Source organism: Lacerta agilis, chromosome 12 (assembly GCF_009819535.1).
Source record: "Lacerta agilis isolate rLacAgi1 chromosome 12, rLacAgi1.pri, whole genome shotgun sequence".
In the NCBI taxonomy this organism is placed as follows: domain Eukaryota; kingdom Metazoa; phylum Chordata; class Lepidosauria; order Squamata; family Lacertidae; genus Lacerta; species Lacerta agilis.
Genome location: NC_046323.1, coordinates 918,440 through 943,925, shown reverse-complemented (window position 1 = coordinate 943,925; position 25,486 = coordinate 918,440). Strand labels below are relative to the sequence as shown.

Here is a 25,486-nt window from a genome sequence, read left to right as displayed (position 1 = left end):
GATTGAGTTGCAGGGTCAGCATCCAAAGCAGCTCTTTCTGCTGCTACGTGAGGAGGAGGAGGAGAGTTTTGCAAATGCCTTGGAGTTCCCTTCTGCCCGCTGGGAAGCCGCTGCACCGAAAAGGGAGAGGCAGGGTCCTCGCTTGCTGGTGGGGAGCTTTGACAGGGAGCTGCTGGGAGAGGCTCCAGCTTCCCCGTTGAAACCGTTCCCACCCGCCTCTTCAGGGCTCCCCTCCCGTGCTCCTGCCATGCACAGGAGGCTTGGGAGGCAAGCTGCACGCCCGGGCGTGCAGGGAAAGGGGAGGCTGCCGGCAAAGCACCCCTGAGAGGGCAGCGCTGGGGTGCAACGTGCCACTAAGCTCTATGGGAAAGACGGCTCTGCTTCCCCCAAATCATTATGTTGGCCTTTCCCCCAGTTCCACAGTACCAGGATTATATTAGCAAGCTGTTTCCTCAGGTTCCATGAAACTAGAAGGATTGTTTGAGGATTTTGTGATCAAGAGATCAAGCTACCACATTCCTTAATACATCTGTGTGATTGACACTTATAAAGACATTCGGATGTGCAAATCTAATTTCTCTCACTCACTCTCTCCTACACCCCCCCCTTTAAATCATTTCATTAGAAATGGACTGTTGTAAACACAATGGCCTAGTTTGCATGCAATTCTAAGCCAAACCACAGCTTGGCGCAAATGAGCAAATGTGCTTGTTCCAGGAGAGACAATCCTCTGATCCTGCTGCTTCTACATTTCTGTGAGGCTAGCTAAGCTATGGTTTGGTATGCTCATGGCTTACTCTGTCCCTGACATCCCATGAGCAGTAAGCCATAAACCATGGCTACATGCAAGATAGCAGCAGAATTATTGGCCCCAGCAAAGGATGAGATTGGTCACAGAATGCATCAGTGCTGCAGATACAGCAGTCTGCCGCCTCTGTGGGACATTTTCTTAACTAAATAAGTATATGAGGGGCAGTGCAGTGTAGTGGTGAGAATATCAGCCTAGCTCTGGGGAGACCAAGCTTCAAATCCCCACTCAGCCATCAACCCCCCCCCTCCCTGAGTGATCTTGGACCCGTCACCATCCTTTGAGCTAACCTACCCCACAGGGTTATTGTGAAAGTAAAAGTTGAAAGGCAGGACCTGTGTTTCTTGGAGGAAAGGGGGAATAATAACCGTCTGCAACTGAACTGATCACTTCGTAATAATATACAGGCTGGCATCCTAGGCACACCTACTTTGGAGTAAGTCTCTCTGAGCCCAGGAGGCATGCATAGGAATAGGATCCGCACTTACAGGGAAGCTCTTTTCACTCTTGCTGTGTTAAGATTTAGGCAGAGGTTTGTCCAGCGCGGTGTGGATTGCTCTGCGTATCTCTTGTATTGTTGTATTACCATGGTGTTGTTTGTGTGCACATCGCCACTGGAAAGAATTGGTCCTAGCTATTTTAAATTTGTATGTTGATTATATTGTAAGCCAGATCTGATTTTCTGCTTGTAAATTCTGATGAATTCTGATGGTGCAGCCATTTTTTGCCAAGGGAAATACAGGGCTGGCATTTTGTTGAGAGGCATAGAAAGCTGTGCAGGACATCTTCTGTATTCCCAGTGTCTGTTGGAATATTAGAATTCCTCCTCTCTGCACTAAACACAGACAGTTTTGTTGGCCAAACTATCGTTTTGTTGTCATTTCTGCAGAGTTGCATGTGGGAGCACCATTTAGCATGTTAGAGGTCTCATTTTCCTTTCCAGTGGCAGAGAAAAGAGGACTATTTGAAGTGGCAGAGGGAGGCATTGTTGCAGGATACTTTAACAAAGCCCTTCCTTGGGAAGGAAGCTGAGCCATGCAGTGAAAAACAGGCTGGAGGACATGACGCAATCAGACCCTTCAACTACAGCTCATAATTTGTGATTCCTTTCTACCTGTGCTCCTTTGCCAAAGTGCAACAAATGTCCTTTCTTTCGCTGGGTCTGCAATTGTCCCGGGAATGTTTGTCTGGTTGAACCAACTCTTTCTCCTTTTTGTCCATTAAGGAACTCTCAGAATCACTGCCTTCCCCAGCTGTCTTTATGTGGTTTAGCCCAATCCCTTGCTTTTCTTCTTCTTCATTAGTTTGTAAACCCTTTTTCTGTTGCAAAGAGCCATGGAAACATGGGGCTGTGGTAAGAAGGCACAAATGAAAGAGGGGGCTCAAAAAAACCTTGCTGTACTGGAGGCGAGGAGGGCCCTGCGTGTTGTCTTTGAGGGGGGGCTAGGGAGGAATAGAGCATCTAATGTTCTGCCCCCAAAATATGGTAGCTAAAGAAAGTAGGCAGAAAACTCTACATAGTGGAGGCTGAAGACTAGAAGGAGCATATTGATTTGAACTTATCAGTCAGTTCTTTGAAGGTAGACTTTTAGTATTTTTCAAACCATTATCGAAATCACTTCACTTCACTACTGACATGGTTCAGCTAAGAGCCTTCCCTCCCCATTCAGTTCCTGCTCACTGTTAAATAGTTCTTACTTCTTTCGAAAAAGCCTTTGTAATGTAGGCATCACTATTTTTTGCTTCTGCTGAACAGATTATGGTGGGAGGATGCAAGACAAAAGAGTCTGTGGCTGATAAGGGCCTGAGCCATAAATTGCATTGGCTGTGCAAAACTGCAGCTTCCTTGCATGCCTCCAGTATACTGCCTTTCCCCTTGAACCACGACCCACCCAAGGAATTCAGAGAGATAAATCACAAACTAAACAACTCTGTGTGTAGGTTTACGATTCATGAAACAGAGACTGAAATCCAGGTATCTCATGGTAGGAGTTCTGTTGAGACTGCAGCAGCGCAAGTCTACACATAGAGAGTTTCCCTCATGGACTTATTTCAGAAATATTTGGATTGCTTGGCTTTGAGATACTGAGTTGCTCAAGTCATTATTACCGTATGTTGGCGTTGTATACATCATTTAAGATTTCATGAAATAGAAGTTGTTGAAATGCTGTACGTTGTTGTAAATGAGTTTTTGTAAACCTACACGTAGAGTTGTTTAGTTTGTGATTTTCCATGTGAATTATCACGTATGGTGCCATGCTTTTCAACGTTTCCATGATCCATTACAAATAGAAGCTCAAGGTTTTCTTTAGCTCCATTCTGCTTCCTCACTGAAAGGCCTCCTCTTGTACAGGGTGAGTCTTTTAAAAGAGGCCCCGTGGAACATGTGTACTCTGTATCCACAGGGCCTCTTTTAAAGGACTCACCCTGTAATTCCCTGAAAATAAATTCAAGGGCAATGAGCACAGCAGCAGAACCATCAATATGGAATGAAGAGATTTTACCTTCCCACAATTTACATGCATATTCAGTGCAAACTAATTAAAGGGTAAAGATCAAAACTTGGAAAAGTGTTCATTTACATAGAGTATGCAGCAAGAATACCCTGATTTTTAAAGGAACAGTGCACTTATGCAGATGAGCAGTTTAACTTAACTGTGTCACCCTGATGGAGGACCTTCATTGGGAGAGTAGTGACACTGGAGTGTGACCATGATGCTCCTACTCGATCTCATCTGTGGGGGATGGGGATCAGGGATGCTGTTCTGCAGGAGTTCCAGTAGTATTTCCCTGGACGATTCCAGAAGATATCATTTGGCAAATGATACACAATAATACAACAATAATACAACAACAGGACTCAACATGGACACTGGTACCAGAGCCTGCAATAAACCCAGATGCCAACTTTGCTGCCACATAAACCCGGACAACACCATTACTGGCCCCAACAACATCAAACACACCATCTCAGGACTATTTAATTGCTCATCTTCCAACATTGTGTATGCAATCAAATGCCAACAGTGCCCTTCAGCTCTCTATATTGGACAAACAGGCCAGACCCTACGCCAAAGGATAAATGGACATAAATCTGATATCAGGAATCACAAGACAGAGAAACCAGTAGGAGAACACTTCAATCTCCCAGGACATTCTATAAAAGATCTCAAAGTAGCCGTCTTATTAAAAAGGAATTTCAGAAATAGACTGGAAAGAGAAGTGGCTGAATTGCAACTAATCACCAAACTTAAAACCATGGAGAAACCTGGTCTGAACAAAGACATTGGATTCTTATCTCATTATACATAACAAAGCCATCTTTAGCCATCTCACCCCTTGCCTTTCCCTGCAAGACTAATTGCAGTCGTTAACAGTCGTCAACAGGTTTTCCACACCCATTCCCACCACCCTTCTGAGTAATACCCCTCCCCACTCCCTCACTATATTTAAGGATCTGGTGACTTCTGTTTCAGTGTATCTGAAGAAGTGTGCATGCACACAAAAGCTCATACCAAGAACAAACTCAGTTGGTCTCTAAGGTGCTACTGGAAAGAATTTTCTATTTTGTTTCGACATTTGGCAAATATTTCTCAGCCTCCTAGTGCAGGGCAATAGGTTGTCTCCAATGCTACTGAGCATCTACTGAGCCACTGAGAGTGATAGTTAGGATATCTGGAGTGAGGTGCCATCAATATGCTGTAACGTTTTATTCAAAGTGGCTGTACAGGTCCTGGACCAGTCTGATAAACCGAGTGAATCACTGAAAGACAAAAGCTCTGGGTGTGAGCAGATTCTGGACTGGAAGACCAGTCAGTTCTCTGCAGGAAGTTGCACTTCAGTTGCACTGAAGGAGAAGAAGTGTAGTCAGGGAGTACTCCTGGATCTAGCACTGTCGCTAGGAGCGCCATTTACCCACTTGGGCTAGTAAGGCAACTATAGTCATTCCTGGATCAGGGTAGCTTGACCACAGTTGTCTATGCAGGGGCAACCTCAGGGTTGTACTACTGCAATGCACTGTATGCAGAGCTATCCTTGGACTTGGTGGAGAGGCTACAGCTAATGCAGAACGGAGTAGATAGGCTGCTTGTAGGGGAAACCACTGCCAGGATACTACTGTCTGTGGGATCTGAACTTGCCAACAACTGATTTCCGCACCAAGTTCAAGCTTAGCTTTTTTGTATGGTGGAGCCACAGAATATGCACATTAACTTACACGGATTCAACTATATGCACTCAGTTTTTAAAAAAAAAGTGTGGGCAACCAGCAAAAAACAACCACCACCCCAACACAGATGATTCCACTTACTATTCCACTCAACCAGAGGCCCAGGAGTGAGTGTGAATCCCGCACTGGGTGCAATTTGTGTTCCTTCACACAACATGGCCCCTAAGTGCAAGCCACTTACCTGTGCGTCCTCTGATGCTCAGTCAAAGAGACAGCGATTCCCATCAGGGAGAGGGATCTCTGGAGCTTTCAAGGACCCGCTGTGATCAACCATCTGCACATTGTGAGTATGAAGTCTCATACTTCAGAGTGACTTTGATTCCACTGTTTTTGCAGTTCTAATTGAAGTTCCCAGTGCCAAAATCTGGGATGTGTCGTGGGATCATTGTCAGTTTACGCAGCCTGATGTGGACAAGGTACTCGTGGCTCTTTGCCCAACTGCATGTCCTCTTGAGCCACATCACTTGGTTCACGAAATCTAGCAGAGGGGGTTGTTGGTTGGGTCCACAGCACTGTTAATGATTCATTGCACAAGGGACTGGCCCCTCTCACCTTGAAAGAGACAGTGGGACAGCCACTCCTAAAGAAACTGGCCCTGGACCCTTCGGTTAGGTCAGTCAGTCAGATTTATTTTTAGAAACCGTTGGTCATCACGACAATCCAAACAGTATAGAAGTATACTTTAGCACAGGTGGTCCCAGCCCACAAGACCCCGTGTTGTACAATGAAATTCTCCCTGATCCTTTGAGCTGCTAAGGTGAATGCATAAGCCTTATCTGCACTGTATTTATCACCACCCATCAACAAACAGATTTTCTCCCTGTTATTCAAAAAGGAAACTCTCTGGAGAAACTACTTTGATAAATCTGTCTATAGGGGAGGGAGTATGAGATTTGAACTAACTACCAGGCGGTTGTAAATACCAGAGAGGGTTGTGCAGGCATTCTGGAATGACACAGATTCTCTAGACCCATTTCAATCTGGGTTCAGGCCCGGCCATGGGACTAAGCCAGCCTTGGCAGCCTTTCATCAAAGGTAATATAACCTTGCCCCCCCCCTTCTCAAGCTCTCTGGCTTTCTAGACAAGCTGACCATGGAACCCCCTCCTGGACTGGCCTCATGGAGTGGGAAATACAGGGCTCTGGAACCTACCTACGTGACCATGTCCAGGGAGTACTTAGGGGGAGGCTGCCACAAAGCCCTGTTTTATCCCCAATACTATTTAATATCTATATGAAGCTGCTGAGAGCAAGAGCTTTGGGTGAGGTGCCATCTTGAGCCTTGATGACACAGATGTATTTTCCACAGCAGCTGAATCAGGGGAGGCCTGGACCGGTGCCTGGATGCAGGGATGGGCTGGATGAGGGGAAACAAGCTGAGCCGGGATTCCAGCCAGACAAAGATGCTGTGGGTGCCTGGTTCACCACGTTGAAGATAATGGCTCATTGCTGCCTTGGATGGGGCTGCTTTCCTGCCGAAGGAGCAGATTCACAGTCTGGATCCAGCACTGTCCCTGCAGGCCCAAGGAGCCTTGTTGGCTTCAAGCATCTTTTGCCACTTTCAGCTAGTAGGACAGCTGCGGCCATTCCTGGACCAGGGTAGCTTGACCATGGTAGTCCAGGCACTGGTGATTTCAAGACTGGATCACTGCTGTGCCCTCTGTACGGGGCTTTCTTTGCAGTTAGTGAAGATTCCTGTAGCATGGTTGCTGGCAGAAGTGAGACCCTGTTGGCGTATTACACCTCTGCTCGGAGATTTGCACTGGCTGCCAAGTTGTCATCTGGCCAGGTTTAGAGTGCCCCCGTTTGTGTATAAAGCCCTTAACAGATTGGGACCAGTCTACCCGGGGAATTGTCTTGCCCCACATATGCCTATTCAATTGCTTCAGTCTGCAGAACTGGCACTTTTACAGGTGCCACACAATGACTGTTATGTGCTTGCAAGGAATAAATCCTGCAAGATATTCTGAACTTTAAGCTAGGAGGGGAGCTTGTTGGAAGCAGACCCACATGCCTTTTCTGGAAATGCCCTGCAAAATACTTTGGAATTGCATGTGGCTCAGATCAGCCTGCTCTGCTCCATCCAGCAGCAGCTGCAGCTTTTCAAAAAATTGCAGAGTTGGAAGGGACCCCAAGGTCATCTGGCTTTTAATGAATGAATGCAGGGAAATGGTTAATACAGACTTTGTTACAACACCTACACAAGCCACCCATTGTTTCACCTCCCAACCCAAGTCATAAATGTAGAAAGATTAAGTAAAAACAAGATATTTATTATAGAAAGGAACTCACACTGCATCCATGCTCTTTCTCTCTAGCAAGGTCACAAAAGTACTACAATACTAGCCCAAACAACAAAAGATCCCCAAAGTAGAAGAGACATTCTGTTGCTTCTCTGGTCACCAGAACATGCTACAAGCTTTTAGAAGATCTGGCCTTCAAGAAAACAACTCAGGGCATGCTCAGAGCTGATGTATTATTCAGATCGGCTACCCTCTGGTGCAGCGCTGATCCTCAAGCAGCTGAATTGTCCTCATAACAACAGAGGGAGTGGGAATCTGCCCAGCAGGGTCTGGAAAGCTGGCTGCCCTACTATTCAAATGTCTGCCACATGTTTTTCTACCCAGAGAAATATGGGAAAGAGCTCTTTGCCATAGCCCTACTTTTAGATTAGGATTGGTGGCATGTTGCAGGAAATGGATTGGCTGAGAAGTGTCTCCAGGAGCATCTCTTAGTTTAAATGGAAGTATAAAAAATGTGTGGGACAGAAAAGAGTGTGTTACTCTTGAGATGATGATGATGATGATGATGATGACAGGGTAGGGTAGGGTGTTAAAAATAGCCCTCATTTGGAGGGCTGTGACCTAGTAGTCCCAGTGGAACAGTGGTTCCACAACTCCATGGGTTTGTAGCCAGAGTTAATTCAGCCTTGAAGGCGGGAGTCACGGGTTTGTTCATATTTTTACCTATTTGCAATATATTGATTTAAACACCTATGCATGCCACAAGTCTTCAAGATGAGGTGAGCTAGAAATTGCAGCTACCGGTAAATATTGTTAAAGACAAAGAACTCTATATTTTCTTTATCAGCCAATAAAGGCAGAACCACAGGAAGGTCTGAAAAAGTTTGGTGATGCAGCATGAAATCTTGCTTTGAAAATTAAGCCCAGCGCCCTTCAGGTGCTGGGAAATTGAGGTCCCTAAAGCCACAACGTTTGTTTCTCAGACAGAGCCATCAATATCAATCAGGACAGTTGCCAGTAAGGAGCTTTTTATTATGCCTAGGGAGAAGAGGAGAAAGACTTATTAATATGCCAGGAGGGCAATAAAAATAATAAGCATCAACATTTCCTCCTTCAAGCTTCTCTTTGGCAGCACTCCTCTCAAACATCTCATGGCATAGGGTGCCATTTGCGTGTAGAAACACGTCACAAAAGTTCTGGAGGGCTTATTAAGCCCTAAGTTATTAATGGCAAGGAACAGAAAGATTAGCATCGTAAACCACTGTTTTGCCCAGTTCAGATTTAGAAACAACCTAGTCACTCTCTTATATGCCCCGGAAGCTGCACTTGGTCCCAGACTCAGCACCCAAGATTTTAAGAGGTGCTCACTTCCTCTGTAGCAGTGCCTCTCTTGGAATCAGACTAAACTACACATGACACGAGTCACCTGGCTTTCCCTTGAGAGCAGTGCGGGGGAGCCACATTGGGACAAATTGTTGTTTTTGGAAACATGGTGGTATGCCTGGGCACACCTTGCATACACTTAGCAATGCTACCCACAGGGCCGTCTTTACCCAGGGTGCAAGGGGTGCGGTGCATCTGGGCGCCGAATTCTGGTGGGCACCAAATGTATCGGCGGCAGTGAAAAGCAACGGAGCGAAAGTCCCTGCCCCCTCCTCTGTCGCTCTGTTACTCCGTAGCGTCAAATATTCCTGACGAGTCAGGAAGCAAAAGCAGCTATTTACACTGCGTCATTGTTACAGGTTTTCCTCCCCCCAAAAAGCTCAACAACTTTGAGTTGATCCCTCCTCAAAAAAATGGGGGCGGATCTTTGCATCCTGGCGGCACATATGCTAAAGAAAAGACGACCCCGGCTACCCATGAGATTATAAACACAAAGCTCAGATGGTACCCAATATTTCCCTCTCCACCAGCACCTCCACAATTTGGGAATCAATACATTACATGTTTACATACATTAGTAACTAAAAACTTGATAATAAATATTCATATATGTTGTGAATTGAATTGCAGGCATAGCACAGTAGCAGAGCAGCCAGGAATGAGTTAAGGGAGGTAGGGATTGTTTTTAATTACAGTAGTTTCACCTGGGTTGGATAGGCTAGCCCAAGTGCCTATATACAGCAGAAGGGCTGGGGGTTTTGTGAGTGTCTTTTACTGGCTTGCTGCCATGAATAAATATGTTACTATATTACCACTGGCTGGACTCACTATATAACAATAAACATGGAAGTATTTGTTGTTGAGGATGGTGTTTGTTTTTTTAAGGACTGGGGTGGTGAGCATTCAGCTGCAACTACCTTGAAGTGGACTCTGGCTCATGAAAGTTCATGCTACAATAAATTTGTGTGCCGAGAAATCTTAACCATTATGTTGTTTTTGCTGCAACAGAGGAACATGGCTTCGTCTCTGGATTTTCATTCTGATTACTCCTTTGTTCTCTTCCGCATTTCTTCAGAAAGGAGTAAAGCATCCAACCAAAGTGAAATGAAGGGCTCAGAGTGGCAGGAAACAAATCTATCATGCCAAGACGTAGCATTTCTCTCCTTACCAAGAGACCCTCAGAAACTCCAAATTAACAGAAGTAGCCAATTATTGCTAAATTAAATTCACATTTTATGTTCACTGCATGCCAATTATGCTACCGATAAAACAGTGATAAAAGCATGGAGGCAGCCCTCCAAGTGGTATAGAAATCGGGGGGGGGGCATTTCCCATCCTTTTCTTCCATGCACACAGATACTTGGAGATCTACATTTATAAGACTTTTGCAAACATCTCCAAAAAAGGCTTGTCCATATTTCTATTTTACTGCCAGGATGCTATGATAGCTGTTCCACGTCTACTGCCAAAGGAGCCTGCCTCTGTGTTCCAGTTGCTTCCTGGGAACGCCAAGGGAGGAGAAGGCTCTCTTCCTCAGGTCCTGGACTCCTGCTGTCTGACTTGCCAGAGGCATCTGGTTGGCCAATGTGCCTCAGATGCGCCCTTGACCCAGCAGGGCTCTCTATGTGTTCTTACACAAGCTCCTAGAGCTCAGAGGAAGCTGTGTGTCGTTCTCCTTGTGCGTTGATTGTGTGTATCTAGGTCAGTCAGAACACAACCCCACACTTGTTGCATCCTGTGATGCCGCTGCGTCTGCAACCCTCATTAAAAACAGCAGGCCAACCCTGTCTGAATCTACTCTGTGTAATTGACTTTTAGCAATGTGTGAAACTTTTATTTCCTGAAGGAAAATTGTGGACTTTCTCAGGGCTATTTCAGTTCTTTCTCTACCGAAGTGTTTTCTCCCCCGCCCCTGAAATAAGTTATAGGTCTCCTGCAGCAGTTAATTCTTCCTTTGAATTAATTTTGTAATTGAGCAAACTCTTATTCCAGGCAATTCATAAACTTGATATAGAGCTACAACAGAGATATTTTTGGACAAGTGAAAAAAGAGTTAATGTGCAGTTGCAAGCAACCAGCTTAGTATTTTCAAATAGTTTGTATGTAGACCATGATTATTTTTGGAAGTTTGGTCCTCAAGTGCTTCTTGGAACCCTGTTGGCATTTCAAAATAAAACTAACAGTACAACAAAGCAAAATGCTTTTTCTCCAAGATACATTTATACTCTGCGATAAGGTATTCCCATGCATCTATTAGGAGATGATGGTGATGATGATGATGGTGGTGGTGATTTTATTATTTGTATGCCGCCCATCTGACTGGCTTGCCCCAACCATGCTGCGCGGCTCCCAACAAAATATTAAAAACACAGTAAAACATCAACGATGAAAAACTTCCCTGAACACCTTCAGGTGTCTTCTAAAAGTCAAATAGTTGCTGGTTGGTTTGTTGTTAATAGCAGCCTTAACTAAATATTAAAAATTGGCAGTTTGTATTAGATAAAAGGGCTGTTGTTTTTGCTCTTATTCTAAATCATGGAATAATAATTCTGTTTTGAGATCTGTTGGTAATTAGGTAGCTGGGGAAATAGAAGTGGGGACCAGTTAATGGATCATTAGGGGTGGTAAATAAGGATATTGATTGATTATGTGTGACTGACATCTAGTAATTTGCAAAGCAGCAGGTTCAGCAGGTGGCACAGCGTGTGGGAGAGAGCAGCAGTTCTTGTCATACTCTTGCCTTTTGGCTGTTGAGATTTCATATAGTTTGCATGAGTCTATACATGGTCACTGGCAGAGGAAGAGGGGGCAGGGGGAGCACACGCCCCTGGCACCACAATCCCAGTAGGGTGCCATCACGGCTGCCACCCCCCGTAGGTGGCGTGCCACGCCCCCGGGATGCGCGCCAGCCACGCCCCCACCTGCTCTCCGCCCCTGGTGCCAGAGCATGAAGCTCCGCCACTGTACATGGCAATTTATTATATCTCTATCCTGACTTTCATTCAAGGGGGATCTCCCAGTAAGAGACAGGCCTGAGCCACGCTGCTTTGCTCTGGCCAGGAGCCTGTGGCATAATATGCCTTCAGAGCTCATTCAAGGTCATTGTTTTGCTTCTACATTATATCATGATTGTTTGCATTATGAATTAGTGACTTGAATTTTTGTGCAAACTTTTATATGCAGTGGGACTGAAGGTAAATAACCCCCTTTAACAAATCAGAAAGAAACAGATAAATAATTAAAATAATGCACTAATAAAAGTATACCAGAACAAATAGAAAGGTTGTCAACATCTTTAAAGAGTTCTCCCTCAGGGATAATGATGCTGTATATTTATTCATATTTGCCACAAAATATTTCTATTTACCAGTAGTCCCTTGAATTTTTATCACAACTTTCCCCATATTTGAGTATAGTCACTTGGCTTATTTGTCTTGCACAACTTAATTTAATAAACTGATGACAATAACTTTTATGGTTTATTCTTTCAAATAGGTTTTTTAAAAATCTTAACCCATGCCTTTGACTTCTTAGCTAACTATTTTAAAAAATATCTATTTAAAAGTATTTACGGTAAATAGGTCAAATCTTGCTCCCTTCAGCTTTTCCCTCTTCTAGGCAAGATATTACCAGGTTTATGCTCAATCCAAACAAAATAATATAATTCTAATACAGTACAGTATAATCTCTTAACTGTTCTTCATGCCTCATTAACATATTCTTAATCTGATTTAGGATTTTAATTTATGATATTTTAAAGTACAGTTGCAATTCTTTCTTGATTTTCTTGTTTTCTTGTATACCGCTTTGAGAATTTGGTTTTTTGTTAACAATCAAACAGAATATAATTTTTATGAAATAAATAAATACTGTTTAACAGAAGGTCCCATTCAAAAGGACTTTATTGTGAGTAAAGTTGCTTAGGAGTGTGGTCTTAAATAGGAAGATAAGAAACTAATGAAGCAGAATCCATTAATTTAAAGAGTTACATTTTCATTAAATGTGCCTGCTGGTTTGCATTAGTTACTGATATTGAAAGGTCTGTATCATTGGCAGTGAGCTGTTGAAAATGTGTTTCCATTGCATACTGCAATTAAATATGACCCAGTTGTCCCTATCTTCAAAGTGTCATCCCTATTTTTTGCAACCTCTTCTTCATAAACCCCTATACTTGCTTTTGAGGAGATTTGGAAGGTGGTTTTTAAAAATAGTGACAAATTGTACATGTTAAAAATTTATAGAGACTAAGTTGTGTGTGCTCCAATTGTGTGCAGTGCTAAAACTCAAGGTTTTATGGGACCACAAAGTGTTGGGTTTTTTCATTTAAAAAAACCATCATACTAAATGTTTCCAGTTGAGAGGGATGTTAGTACATTTAGTTTCTGGTTTAAACTCAGTTGTATGCTGGATTATCTTCCAAGGTTTAGTATGCACATTCTCAAAATTTTTACTAAATGAAATACTTAGTAAACAAAAATGCTCAATTCATGGTGTTTGTTTGTTTTTTTAAAGCATCTGCAAACTGCTAACAAGGTGTCAGGGATAACTTTATGTTAAGAGAAGAGTGCTCTTTGGCCACTACTAACTCAGCACTCTGGTGTACAAGGATAATTTGCAGCCTATAGGCTGCGGAAAATAATCTTTTGGATCTGAGGCCAAACTTAGCCTTGTTCAGATTTTAGCAATATGCCCTTGGTATTTCTAGATGGATGGTACCAAAATGTCTTTTACTTAAAATTTTAAAAAAATTGAATTTGTGCAGAGGAGATAGCTGAAGACATTCCACATTATCTGAAATAGTGCAGTAATATATATCATGTATAGAACAGACTCCTCCTTCAACTTTCAGACACTAAGAATATCAGTCACATTAGCAGAAAAAAATTATGTTCTTACTATTATCCAATGGACTGTTTTAAACACCAATGAACACCCCAGCTGCTGTGCTGCCCCACGGGGCTTATGGGGCTTCTCTCCTGCTGCAGGCAGCATCCCTCTGGGGAGCAACTGTTCAGGCTAAAGCAAATGGGGAAGTGTTAAAACCCCCCTTCCTCATTAACCATGGTTCTGAGCCCCCCACAGCTGCCAATTAAGTAAATAAAAGACACATGTGAGAAATGCAATGGCCATTTCACCTGCCATTTGGTTGGACTGTGTATCCTCTTAGCGTCTGCTCTGAAGGTTGGCTATGGAACAAATTCCAGCATAACTCTCTTTTATGCAGCATGGCCTCTTGGCTGCTTTGTTGTATTGATCACTGTTACCTGTGATTTTGTTTTGCTAACAAAACTAACTAATAAACATATTGCATAAGTTATTGCCCTGGCTTTAACTTTTTTTCAAAAGTGTAAAAAGAAGTCATGAGAGTGGCTTCAGCTGCCCTCTTTGGGTTTGCCCTCTCTCCTCTGCCCCTATGTTATGGCTCGGAGAGAGGGGGTGAATCCTGTCCCTCGGGCGCAAGTATGAAACTGCAAACACCTAAGGAAGCACATGATGCGCAGCCCCGCCAAGGCTTCTTTGGAAAGGCTGAAAAGACATCAGGGAGCAATGTTGAGCTGGTATATCCTTAGCCAACAGAAGGCACAGGCCTTTTTTGTGTTTTTCAGTCCATGTTGGGGGACACTGTTCTAGAAGAAATGACTACTGCAAACAGAAGAGCTTTTAGCAATATCAAGTGCTGGACCCACAGGTGTTATGCTGGGACCATGAGACCCCGAGTGTTCGCAAGTATACAAAACCATCCCTGATGCAACATCTGGAGGGCCGAGTTTGGGGGGGGGGGGAGAGAGAGAGAGATCCGGTCCACGTCTTTCTGTTTGCCTCTCCCGTCACATCTTGCTGTTAGAAATAGTAGTATATCCCCACTGGTTGCAGACTGCACTCCGGGTTTTGCATGTGCTCCTCACCTGCATTTCTCCGCTCGGTGCCCGGGATTTGGGGGGGGGGCGAGGGGGGCTGGCGATTGGCTGCAGCCAGACGGCAGGCATCCCTGCTGCCAACAAAAGGGGACGCGGAGGAGCCCCGAGTCCGGCGACAGCGAGGAGGAGGAGGAGGAAGAGGAGGAGAGACGAGGCAAGGGCGGAACAGGTAACTGCCGGGGGTGGGGTGGGGTGGGGTGGGGTGGGCAGGGGGCCATTGCTGCCTCGCCAGCCTCCAGTTTCTTAGGTGCTGCTCGTTTTCCCAGGCGAAAAGGCTGTGGCTGGAGTTGCCTTTTTCACAGCTTAACTCCCCGTGAATCTAGATTCCCAAAGGCTGCAGCCTCACCAGTCAGTCTCTTGCAGCAAAAAAAGAGCCGACATTAGACTGATAAATTTGTTATTGCACGAGCTGCCAAATAAATCAATAAGCTGCAGTTCTGTTTTATGTCAATAAATGACGCTGATTCATACAAGCAACAGCTGTATCGGCGGTGTAGCTGATCTTTCCTTAAGGTGCATTGCCTTCCGTTGAGTTTTTAATTTTTTCTGAGCACAGTCAGTGATCCAGCATGTTGGCAAGAAACAAAAGGAGCCTGTGGTGCTACTCTTCGCCCCGAGCCCGTCACGTCCCCTGATTTGTGTGTGTGATAAATGGGGCCGTGAAGGTTCTATCAGAACTTGACAAACACTTGCTAGTTTTGTGATTGCAAAATGGTAGGTTGTCCCATTTTTATTGGATATTCCGTTTGGACTTAAAGAGGATTTAATGGCGCATACAATGAAAGATAAAGAGAAAATAGGAAAAGCTCCTCAACTAAGAAATGTGAAAGAAAGGAGTCAGCACTGCCAAGAGAATATCTAGCTGAGATAACAGAAAGTAAAAGTCTGAGTGTTTTTAGATCCAGGTTTAACAAATTACATCCTAGCTTTTGTTGTTGTTCATTTGCTTAGAAAACATTGCAAACTCAGTTTATGAAAAATCCAGAACAAAATAGACCCAGGTACAAAGGGATGAAAACAGTATTCTGAGTCCCAAACCTTTTGAAATTGACTCAGAGTCTGCTTTGAGTAGTTGAGGACATTTTTACTTGACGTTTTAATTGGTTTGTATTATGAATGGAAAGCAAAATGTTTAATTCTGTTATGGAATGATTGCTGCAAGATGTAGTGTCGCTCGGATGGTATAAAAATGATTAGCCACATCCATGGAAGAGAACTCTAGCAATAGATGTGAGCAATGACAGGCCATAATCGAGCCTCCCTCATCAGAGGCAGTTTACCTCTGATTGCTGGGTGCTGAGGCAAGCAAGGCTTGGGGACGGCATCCCTGGTGTGCTTGCAAGCTTTCCAGCGACAGCTGGTTGACCATATTGGAAGACAGAAGTCTGGACTCGATGGAGCCATGTCCCCTTAAGGTAGCCAACACAGGCAATGCGTGTGTGGTTTTGCTTTAACAGGGCTTTTGCTTTGTAGGGCTGTTATCTGTCCCCAAGCATCATTGCTGAGTCATTTTGCTGCATCTTGTTTCCCCCTCATTTTAGTTTGGCAGGCATCAAACAATTTGGCAGTTTTAATGGTTTGGGATCTTGCGGGTTCCATTTCCATTGTCACTCTTTCAAGGAACCAAATGAAATTACTCAATTAAAATGGTTGTGCATGCCTGTCATTGGAAACCTTTGTTCTGCATCACTATTATTATTTAATTTACACTTCGCTGCCATGCCAAAATGGCTTCTAAGCGTTTTGTAACTGTAAAATCCACACATTGTGGAAATATGCAGCAAAACAGTTACATTTAAAACATCCTAATTAAAATATGCAATAAAAGAAGCTAGTTAAAAACCATAGCAATTACAGTAAAACAGTTTAAAGCCAGGGCTTTTTTCAGCTGGAACTCCAGCATCTCCCCATTGGGTGCCACTGCCATTCTGAGAGGATGAGGGCAGAGTTCCTGGTGAGCTCCAGCACCTCTTTTTCTAGGAAAATAGCAGCTTTTTAAAAAGTGATTTAAACAATGAGGCCAAGAGGTCACGTTCAGGGGAATGTTTGCATTGCTGGCAGAACAGAACCCCAATACAGACAAGGCATCACATATTTCAAGGGGGGGGGGGGCTTCAGTTTTTAAATCCGGCCTCCGTGTTGCCACATGCTGGTGTAACATCAGGCCATCACAAAACAAACCAGGTTCCTTTGCTGATCTTAATGCCCTGCCTGGGCAAGGGAGGTGAAGAGGGTTTTTCAGGACCCCGGAGTCATTTAGAGCTTTGTCTGTCAGTAGCAGAACCTTATAACTGGCTCTGTGCTTCACAGGCACCCGGTGCAGATCCCTCAGCCCTGCAATGATATGTGCTGGATGGAGGGTTGCCCCCCCCCCCAAAAAAAAATCCTAGAAAAATGTGATCACCCTTTTTTTGGAGAAAAGTGCATCCTGTTCTGTTTTGACTTCACTTATTCGTGCCTCTCCTACTCGTCGTCCAAACTGCATGGGCAGAAGGTGGGTCTGGTTGGATGAGGAGAGCAAGATCCTGAGCAGGAGGTTGTGCTGGCAGAGGCTGGACCCATGCGGAGGAGAGCCCTGAGTCAGAGTGACAGTTGTCATGCGCAGAGGGTGGGTGTGGCCGGGAGGAGGAGTTTGAGGGAAAGCAGCCAGGTTGGGTCAGACTCAGAGAGGGAGAGTGGGGGTTTGCATGGTCCTGGTGGGAAGCAAACTGTACATGGTAGATGCAATATTTTCTTATAGTTGTAGATCATAGAGTTTTTGTCCTTTTTTATTGAATAAGCCACTGTAAACCCCATGTGCCATTGTAATGAATTGTTTTGAAGTCATTCTGCACCATTTCTGCACCAGGTAAATTTTAGCCCCCCAACCCCCCCCCCAACCTGCACCATCATTATTTCCAGAGCTTTATTACCCATGAAGCAGGCTGTATATTTAGGATTTCCAGTTGGAGTGCTCAGACTGATTTGAAATGTCAAAAATCTTCTAAGTATCAAACAGGGGGCATTTCACCTGCATTAGCATTCCCTGCTATATCTTTTCTCTCATCATAAGCTGACGCCAAATGTCAGCTAAGATCAGCTGAAAAACATGTTTGCAGGCATTTAACCAAGTATCTTCCACTTTCTAAAGACTAACCAACAAACCACAAATAGTGTAATTGTACAGGGTATTTCATAATAAGGAATAAGGAATAATTTTATTGACCAAGTATCAATCATACTTGGAATTTTGCTTCAACTACATTGCAATGTAAAGAAAACGTACCTTATACAAACTCTATTCACCTCATGATACAACAGCACAACAAAGGAACCCCATACCACCAACTGACCTCCCTTCCGCACACAACTACAAATTCAACAGTTTGATGGCACAAGGAAAAGATTATTCCTGTGCCTAGACGTTTTTGTGTATAGAGTCCCGTAACGACGTTCGGATGGAAGTAAATCAAACAAACAGGTAATGACCAGGATGCAAAGGGTCTGCGACAATTCTCTCTGCTCTCTTCTTGGCTCGAGCAGCATAAAGTGTCTCTATTGGAGGCAAACTAACACCAGTTACTCTCTTTGCAATTCTTACTGCTCTTGGAACCTCTTCTTACCCAGCTTAGAGGCTGTGCCATACCAGGCAGTAATAGAATTACAGAGAACAGTTTCAATGGTACCTCTGTAAAACTGGATCAACAATTCTTGGGGCAAATTAAATTTCTTATTTGTTTGCAAGAAATACAATCTCTGGTAGACCTTTTTAATAATAATTGATATTGCCTGACCAATTTAAGTTTTGAGAAATTATAGAGCCAGGAACTTAAAGGACTCGACCATGTTACCAAGAATGGAAAGTGGCAGTGAGATGGGAAGGTGCTTCCTAAAACCGATTATCCTTTCCACTGTCTTTGGGCATTTAGCACCAAGTTATTCCTGCTGCACCACGAAACAAGATGGTCTACTTCCCGCCTATATGCAGATTCATCGTCCTCCTGGATAAGCCCAATGACTGCCGTATCATCCGCAATTTCAAGATCTTAACCGATGGGGTCAGTTGAGGTGCAGTCATTTGTGTATAAAGAAAAAAGCAGTGGGGAGAGCACACACCCCTGGGGGAGCACCTGTACTGATGGTATTATTACTTGATATAATTTTCCCCAGCCTTACCTGCTGCCTCCTGTCCGTTAGAAAGCTGTGAATCCATTGGCAAACAGAAGCAGGCACACTAAGCTGAAGTAATTTAGAAAACAATTTGGATGGGACAGTAGTATTGAAAGCTGAACTAAAGTCCACAAAAAACTTGCACGCAACCCCCCGGGGAATCCAGATGTTGCAGGATGTAATGCAGTGCCATGTTGACTGTATCATCTACTGACCTATTGGCTCGATAAGCAAATTGCACAGGAGAACAGCTCCAGGCAAACAGAGTTTGTGTGGAGAGAGAGTACCGGTAATTTAAAATTTGCAAGAAGATAAGCCTTGCTGAACATGCACATGACACTATACAGTCATACCTTGGTTTTCAAACGGAATCTGTTCTGGAAGTCCATTCGACTTTTGAAAACCAAGGTGCAGCTTCCAGCTGGCTGCATGAGCTTCCTGCACTCAATGGGAAGCCGCATAAGCTGCGTCCAGGTTTGCGGCGTTCGGGAGCCAAAACATTTGAGACACAAGGCGTTAAATAACCAAGGTATGACTGTACAACTATTTGGATGTATCATTTGTTTTTGTATATGTTTTTGGAGCAAGTTCTGTTAGTAAAGTTTTTGAATCATATTTATGGGTATGACAATTCTTGTTCCAGATGCTTATTCATCCAGATGCTTGTTCAAGCTGTACAATATTATATCTGCAAAACAAATTGCATTGCTTTTGTGGCAAAGATGACATGTTAGAGCACATCATCATGCACTGAAGACAGCAAAGAAGGTCTGCCTTCATCGCATCTTCAAGTAGTTGGGCAGCAGACCTATTCTAAGTGGTATGGTGCTTCCTAACATGTTACTTGCTGAATGGGATGTTGCAGCTCCCAGGCGTCTACTGTGACAGCGGATAAAATCATGCACCTCTGCACAACTTTGATACTATTGTTGTGACAGGTCCTGAGGAAGTGTGCAGTGTGCCGTAGGCTTGCCATACCTCAGGAAAATTCCTGACATGTCCTTGTTATTTGGGTGTAAAAATGGCATTGGGGGGAATTTTGCAGGTTTCAGGATTTCAAAACAAACAAAACATGGCAACCCTAGTGTGCCGTCTAGTCTGGTTTCGTAAGATCAGTTTCAGCCTCTGAGTCCTCAGGATGTGGATAAGGTGCTTGCAGCAGTTTAGGAGGCCACATGCCCTCTTAATCCTTGCATGTTGTGACAAATTTGAGCTAGCTAGGGATGAGCGACCAGCAGGGTCCAGGATTTGGTGAGCACATAAGTGCATGAACAGTTGTTGCACAACTGCTCTTTATGGAAGAACAACACTGGTCCCAGAGATACATGCAATTATTTCCTGGACACAAATGAGCCCTTCCTGAGCAAGGGGTTTCAGGTGGTAGAAGCCGTTTATGGTTTAGATGCACCCGGTGTTTTTGCTGTCCTAGTGAATGAACCACTTTTGTTCTGAGGAGCTCAAATACGGATGCTGGATTGTTACTTTGCAGTGCCTCCAATTTAAACTTGTCCAATTCAGCACAAAAATGACCATGGTGAGGTTCGATTTTATTTATTTTGCACAGTCAAGGAGAACATGAAGCTGGAAATGTTAATCGGTGTTCTGCTAGAGTGCAGGTCCAGACTACCAATTGAGTTAACAGAGACAACATGGTGCTGGAAAAGAACAGAAACGAATTTGAAACGTATGATGCTCAAGAGCTATATGCAGAAATATGGGCTGTTAATTTTCAGGAACAGTATATTTGTATAGAATTCTTTAGTAAGCTAAATGTGTGTGCTGAGTTCTTTTCCCTTACTTTTTTCCTGGTCTTGGCCACCCAAAATTCAAGTGCTGAGTGTGAAATAGCCATTCATGGACACTTTCAGCTGGGTTTGCCAGCTCTCTTGTCATTACGTTGTATTACTAATAATAGTTGGCATTTATATTTAGAGTGTCCGAAGCACATTCTGTGCATTCTTTCAGTAATCTTCACATGCTGCCAGCAGCCATAATTCCTGCATTTCTCCTTTTAAAAGCCTGCACTTTTCTGTATAGGTTTTCCATATCCCACTCTGAGCCCCCCCCCCCAAAAAAATTTCTTGTCTATCAGAAGGAACTCTTGCCATTAATTATTAGTGTCAGTTTGAACTGGTAACCTTCTGCCTTGACATGCTTTAAACATTTGTCTTGGTTCCGCTCCAAGCCTACTAGGTGCTTCCATTGGTGCAAGATTTGGATGAGGTTGCTGGGCCTCTTCTGCTTCCCAAAGGCATAAATGGCTGCAGCTGCAAATGGGGCAGAATGAATTTGCAGAAATATCCAATGGGGTCTGTTGGATGAACATTGGATTTGAACCTGGTGGGTGCAGCTGACATAGAAACATAGAATTGTAGATTTGGAAGATACCCTGCAGTTCATCTTGTCCAATCCCCTGCAAAAGAGGAACAGGCAGCTGTGAGGATTGAACCTGCAACCTTGCTGTTATCAGCACCAAGTTGTATCCAACTGAGCTATCCAGGTTTCATGTGTGGTGTGGTGTAATGGTTAAGAGCGGTAGACTCGTAATCTGGGGAACCGGGTTCGTGTCTCCTTTTGGCTAGTCACACTTCTCTGAAGTCTCTCAGCCCCACTAACCTCACAGAGTGTTTGTTGTGGGGGAGGAAGGGAAAGGAGAATGTGATCCGCTTTGAGACTCCTTCGGGTAGTGATAAAGCAGGATATCAAATCCAAACTCCTCCTCCTCCTCCTCCTCCTCCTCCTCCTCCTCCTCCTCCTCCTCTTCTTCTTCTTCTTCTTCTTCTTCTTCTTCTTCTTCTTCTTCTTCTTCTTCTTCTCCTCCTCCTATTTTGCTCTCTTAGTCCTCAACTTTACTGGGAGGATTTCTTCCTGAAAGCTGAATGTATATATATTGCTCAGTTCTAAATGAGCATCTGCCTAGTTTTTGTTTTTATTTGAATGCCTGCCTTTCCAATTCCATTTTTAATGAGAAATCCCATTAGCACATTTATCTTAAGGGGAAAATGAGAAAAAGTGGGATTCTAGTTAGTTTGTCCAATTCTGTAACTCACCAGCGCAATCTATCAGCCTTTGCTTTTGCATCTTGTAAATTATAGCTGTTTACTGAGTCTTCTGAGGCTTGGAACAAGTAAATGATTAGGAAGTCATTTGCATGTTTTAAGTGTTCTATGGATGATAAATCATTGTAATAAAGGCAGACACAGCAACAGCCCACTTTAAAGATTAGAGTCCCCATTCTTACCGGGGGCGTAGTCAGGGGGGTGGGGGCAATGCTCCCCCTAACTCAAGTAAATAAATAATAATACACACACATTCCCGGAGAATGCCTTTGCTACAAACATAGGTGAAGAAGTGCTGGAGTGACTTGAGGGAACTACAGTTCTATTAAGTTTCCAGCGGATCAGGGAAAGTCCAGTCTATTTCCTCCCCACTCAATCCCCAGTGTTTCCTTGCACTTCTTCTTCTTCTTCTTCTTCTTCTTCTTCTTCTTCTTCTTCTTCTTCTTATTATTATTATTATTATTATTTAAAACCCTGTAAATTGCTGTTTGGGTTGGGACATAGGTTGATTTGTCTAGTGCAGGATAAATGTAAATGCTGCTGTTTTAAAAAGCAGACCGCCTGCCTGGCTGAAGCGGGAGGGTTGGCAAGAATGAGAGCTGTTTCAACATGTGTGTAAAGGCAGGTTGCAAAAGGGAGTTCACAGTGTGGGTGACTATTATTGTGATGTCTGACTATTTCAGCACTCCAAGAAAACGGAAGTCCCCAGGATTGAGGGGGGCCAGGTACAGGAGCTTTTAGGGACAGATTGGTTTTCAGCCCATGGACCTCTGCTGGCGTCATGAGTTCAGTTTAAGAACTTCAGCCCAAGGAAAGTGATGGATAGAAGCAGCATCTCATATGGTATATATAGCATACCCTCCAACATTCCTCAGATGAAAATAGGGGCATTTCTCACTCCCCCCCCCAACTAACCCTCCTTGACCCCTCCCCATTTTTGTCCCTCCGCCACCACAGAGCATTTCCACCACCCCTTTACCAACAGGACACAGCACTCGCCCACTCCACCATCCTGAGAAAACCCCTTTATCCTGATGTTATTTTATTCTTTGGTGGATCTACAAACAGAAAAGCACACATCAATAAATAAATGTTAGAAAAGGGCAAGACTAGACGCAAGTGCACAAAGCATTGTATATAAAAGTCAAGACTCCTTGTGCTCTGCTCTGCCTTTCTCCCCACCCAGGGCAGCCCTGCCCTCCTCCTGCCCCTCGGCAGCGGCAGCCTATCCTTCTCACCTGATGTCCAGCAGCTGCTAGGAGCTGCCCAAGGGAGGAGGCAACGGGGTGCTCAGCTCATCCTCTCTGAGAGCAGTGGGGGGGGGGGAATAGGGACATTCCGGGATCAAATCAGAAGCCTGGTGGCTTTTGTTATTGTCCCTGGGAAATCAGGACATTTGGAGGGTATGATATACTGCTTACAAAGTCTGCCGTGTGCCTAACTTTCTGAAAGGGGGGATTAAAAGCACAGAGCAGGATCATGGTGTTTGTTCCTTCTTCAGTGAATTCTGTTGAAAAGCTTTTCCTTTCCTCTGTCCTTCAGAACTTGGAAAAATTGACCAAGAGATCCGTAAATACAATACCCCGGGATTCTCTGGCTGCCTGTCCAGAGTCCAGTTCAACCAGATTGCCCCGCTCAAGGCAGCCTTGAGAGCCACAAACATCTCCTCTCGCATTCACACAGAAGGAGAACTTGTGGAATCCAACTGTGGTGCGAACCCACAAACCATCCAACCAATGTCTTCCGCAACGGATCCGTGGCATTCCGATTCAGGTAAGTCAAGACCGCATGAGAAAATCCCAAAAAATCTGTTATGATGGTGAGATGAGAATAATAGTGAACATTTCTCTCTCTCTCTCTCTCTCTCTCACTCACTCACTCACACACACACACACACACACACACACAATTGCTTTAACTTCTAAACTGATGGCTTGAGTATCCATTATAGTTTATTCTTTCATTGCTGCTATAGGTGTATGACTACTGCATTTATCTTAAAGACACCAGCCTCCAGTGTGAAGCCGTGGCAGACTGACCTGTGGGTTGTCTTGCATGTAATGGTTGTTTTACTGGTGCTTCTAATTTTGGTAAATGCGATGAATGCAAATTCAGAAAATTGGCCTCGATTTTTCTTTCTTGGCACTGATAATCATAGCACTTTTTACCAGAATGGAAATGATGAAAAGTGGCAGATCAGTTTTCAGCCAGATCCACTGCTAGTTAGGGCCAAACTGAATATTATCTTAAGGTCAGCTAAGGAAGCCCTTTGAGGAGGCTGTTGCCCCCAGGCAAGCTCAGATCCCCACCTCAAATTCCCTGTTATCTCAGGGCTGAAGCCTCACATTTCCCGAGATAACATCTATTTTGACCTTATAAATACGGCTTCTGTGACCATGTTCATACTCTGCTGCAGTGCCAAATGGTTATCTCAAAGCATGATGTTGTTTTGTAATTGGCCACCTTTGCCTGGAGCTGCAGGACTCAGCCAGTCCCTCTTCCTTCCTGAAGGTGTACGAAGGGCCAAGCAGCCCCTGTCTTCCCTGCGTCCTGTGAGGCAAAGGAATCATGAGTTAAAATAATAATTGGTTTTACATGTAGATTTTAATTGTCATCAAATTCAAAACCACCAGGGAATCACATACAAACACACAATTGTTTTTGTTGTTTATGGAGTAGAAAAACACAGAGATTTCAAAGAGACACCAATGCAAAATTTCCCGTAGCTGTCCTTAAAATAACTATACTTTAAAAAAAAAACAAATTTATCCTATCCTTAACTTCTTTGTCTGCCTTTTTTCGTGCAGGAATATACAAACTTGAGTGAAAGACACATGCACACGAAAGCTCATACCAAGAACAAACTTAGTTGGTCTCTAAGGTGCTACTGGAAGGAATTTTTTAATTTTTAATTTTGTTTTGACTACGGCAGACCAACACAGCTGCCTGCCTGTAACTGCTAAATAAGTAGAGAGCAAAAATAACTGATTCTGCTTTCCACATGGATAGGAGCCTCACTGCAGCCTCTTCAGCCATGGCACCTACAGACTGTTAGGGGTTTCAGTTTCCAAAGGAGCAGCTGCATTTGCTGTTTTCTCAAGTGCAAAAAACTGAACCATGTTCAGGTGAAGTGGCTTAGAGGGAAGACTCGTTTTGTTATTAGGCTTTTTATTATGTTTTCACCATTGATTATCTATAATGTGTTTTTAATGTTACACACCATTCTGGGATCTTTTGATAAAGCGGTATATAAATGAAATAAATAAATCTAAAAAATAAATAGCTCCACTTCTAGCCTAGCGTTGCCTATTCTGACTGGCAGTATCCCTCCAGCGTCTCAGGCTGAGTTCTTCCACCTGATCATTTTCACTGGGGATGTTGGCGATTGAATCAGTGACATTCTGTATGACACTGAACTGTGATCCTTTTCCACAATACTTGGGATTACAATTAATTTAGTGCATACCTTTGGGAGCATATATTTCCTTATGAACTGTGTGTGAAAGGGGGGGGGTCTGCCACAGAACAAGGTAAAGACACTTGCTGCAGACATGGGGGGGAATAGATCATCATGGGAGGGGGGGTTAAAACAAAAAATGTGGCCATAATAATGTGCTGCAAAAGACACATGTGGTGGGAGGGGCTTCTTCCTCATGTATGGCAGCCCTGCCCCTTCCTCCGCATGAGTCTTCTGCTGCA

General features: G+C 43.9%; 1 protein-coding gene across 1 annotated transcript in view; it reads left to right on the top strand.

The window, feature by feature from the left end:
- The window catches only part of CNTNAP2 (contactin associated protein 2), a 936,385-nt gene that overhangs the window by 896,807 nt on the left and 14,092 nt on the right, over nucleotides 1-25,486 (top strand). Inside the window, exon 22 of the mRNA XM_033166345.1 lies at nucleotides 23,330-23,560. Coding sequence (XP_033022236.1) covers nucleotides 23,330-23,560 — 231 coding nt within the window. The remainder of the gene's footprint in view (nucleotides 1-23,329; nucleotides 23,561-25,486) is intronic.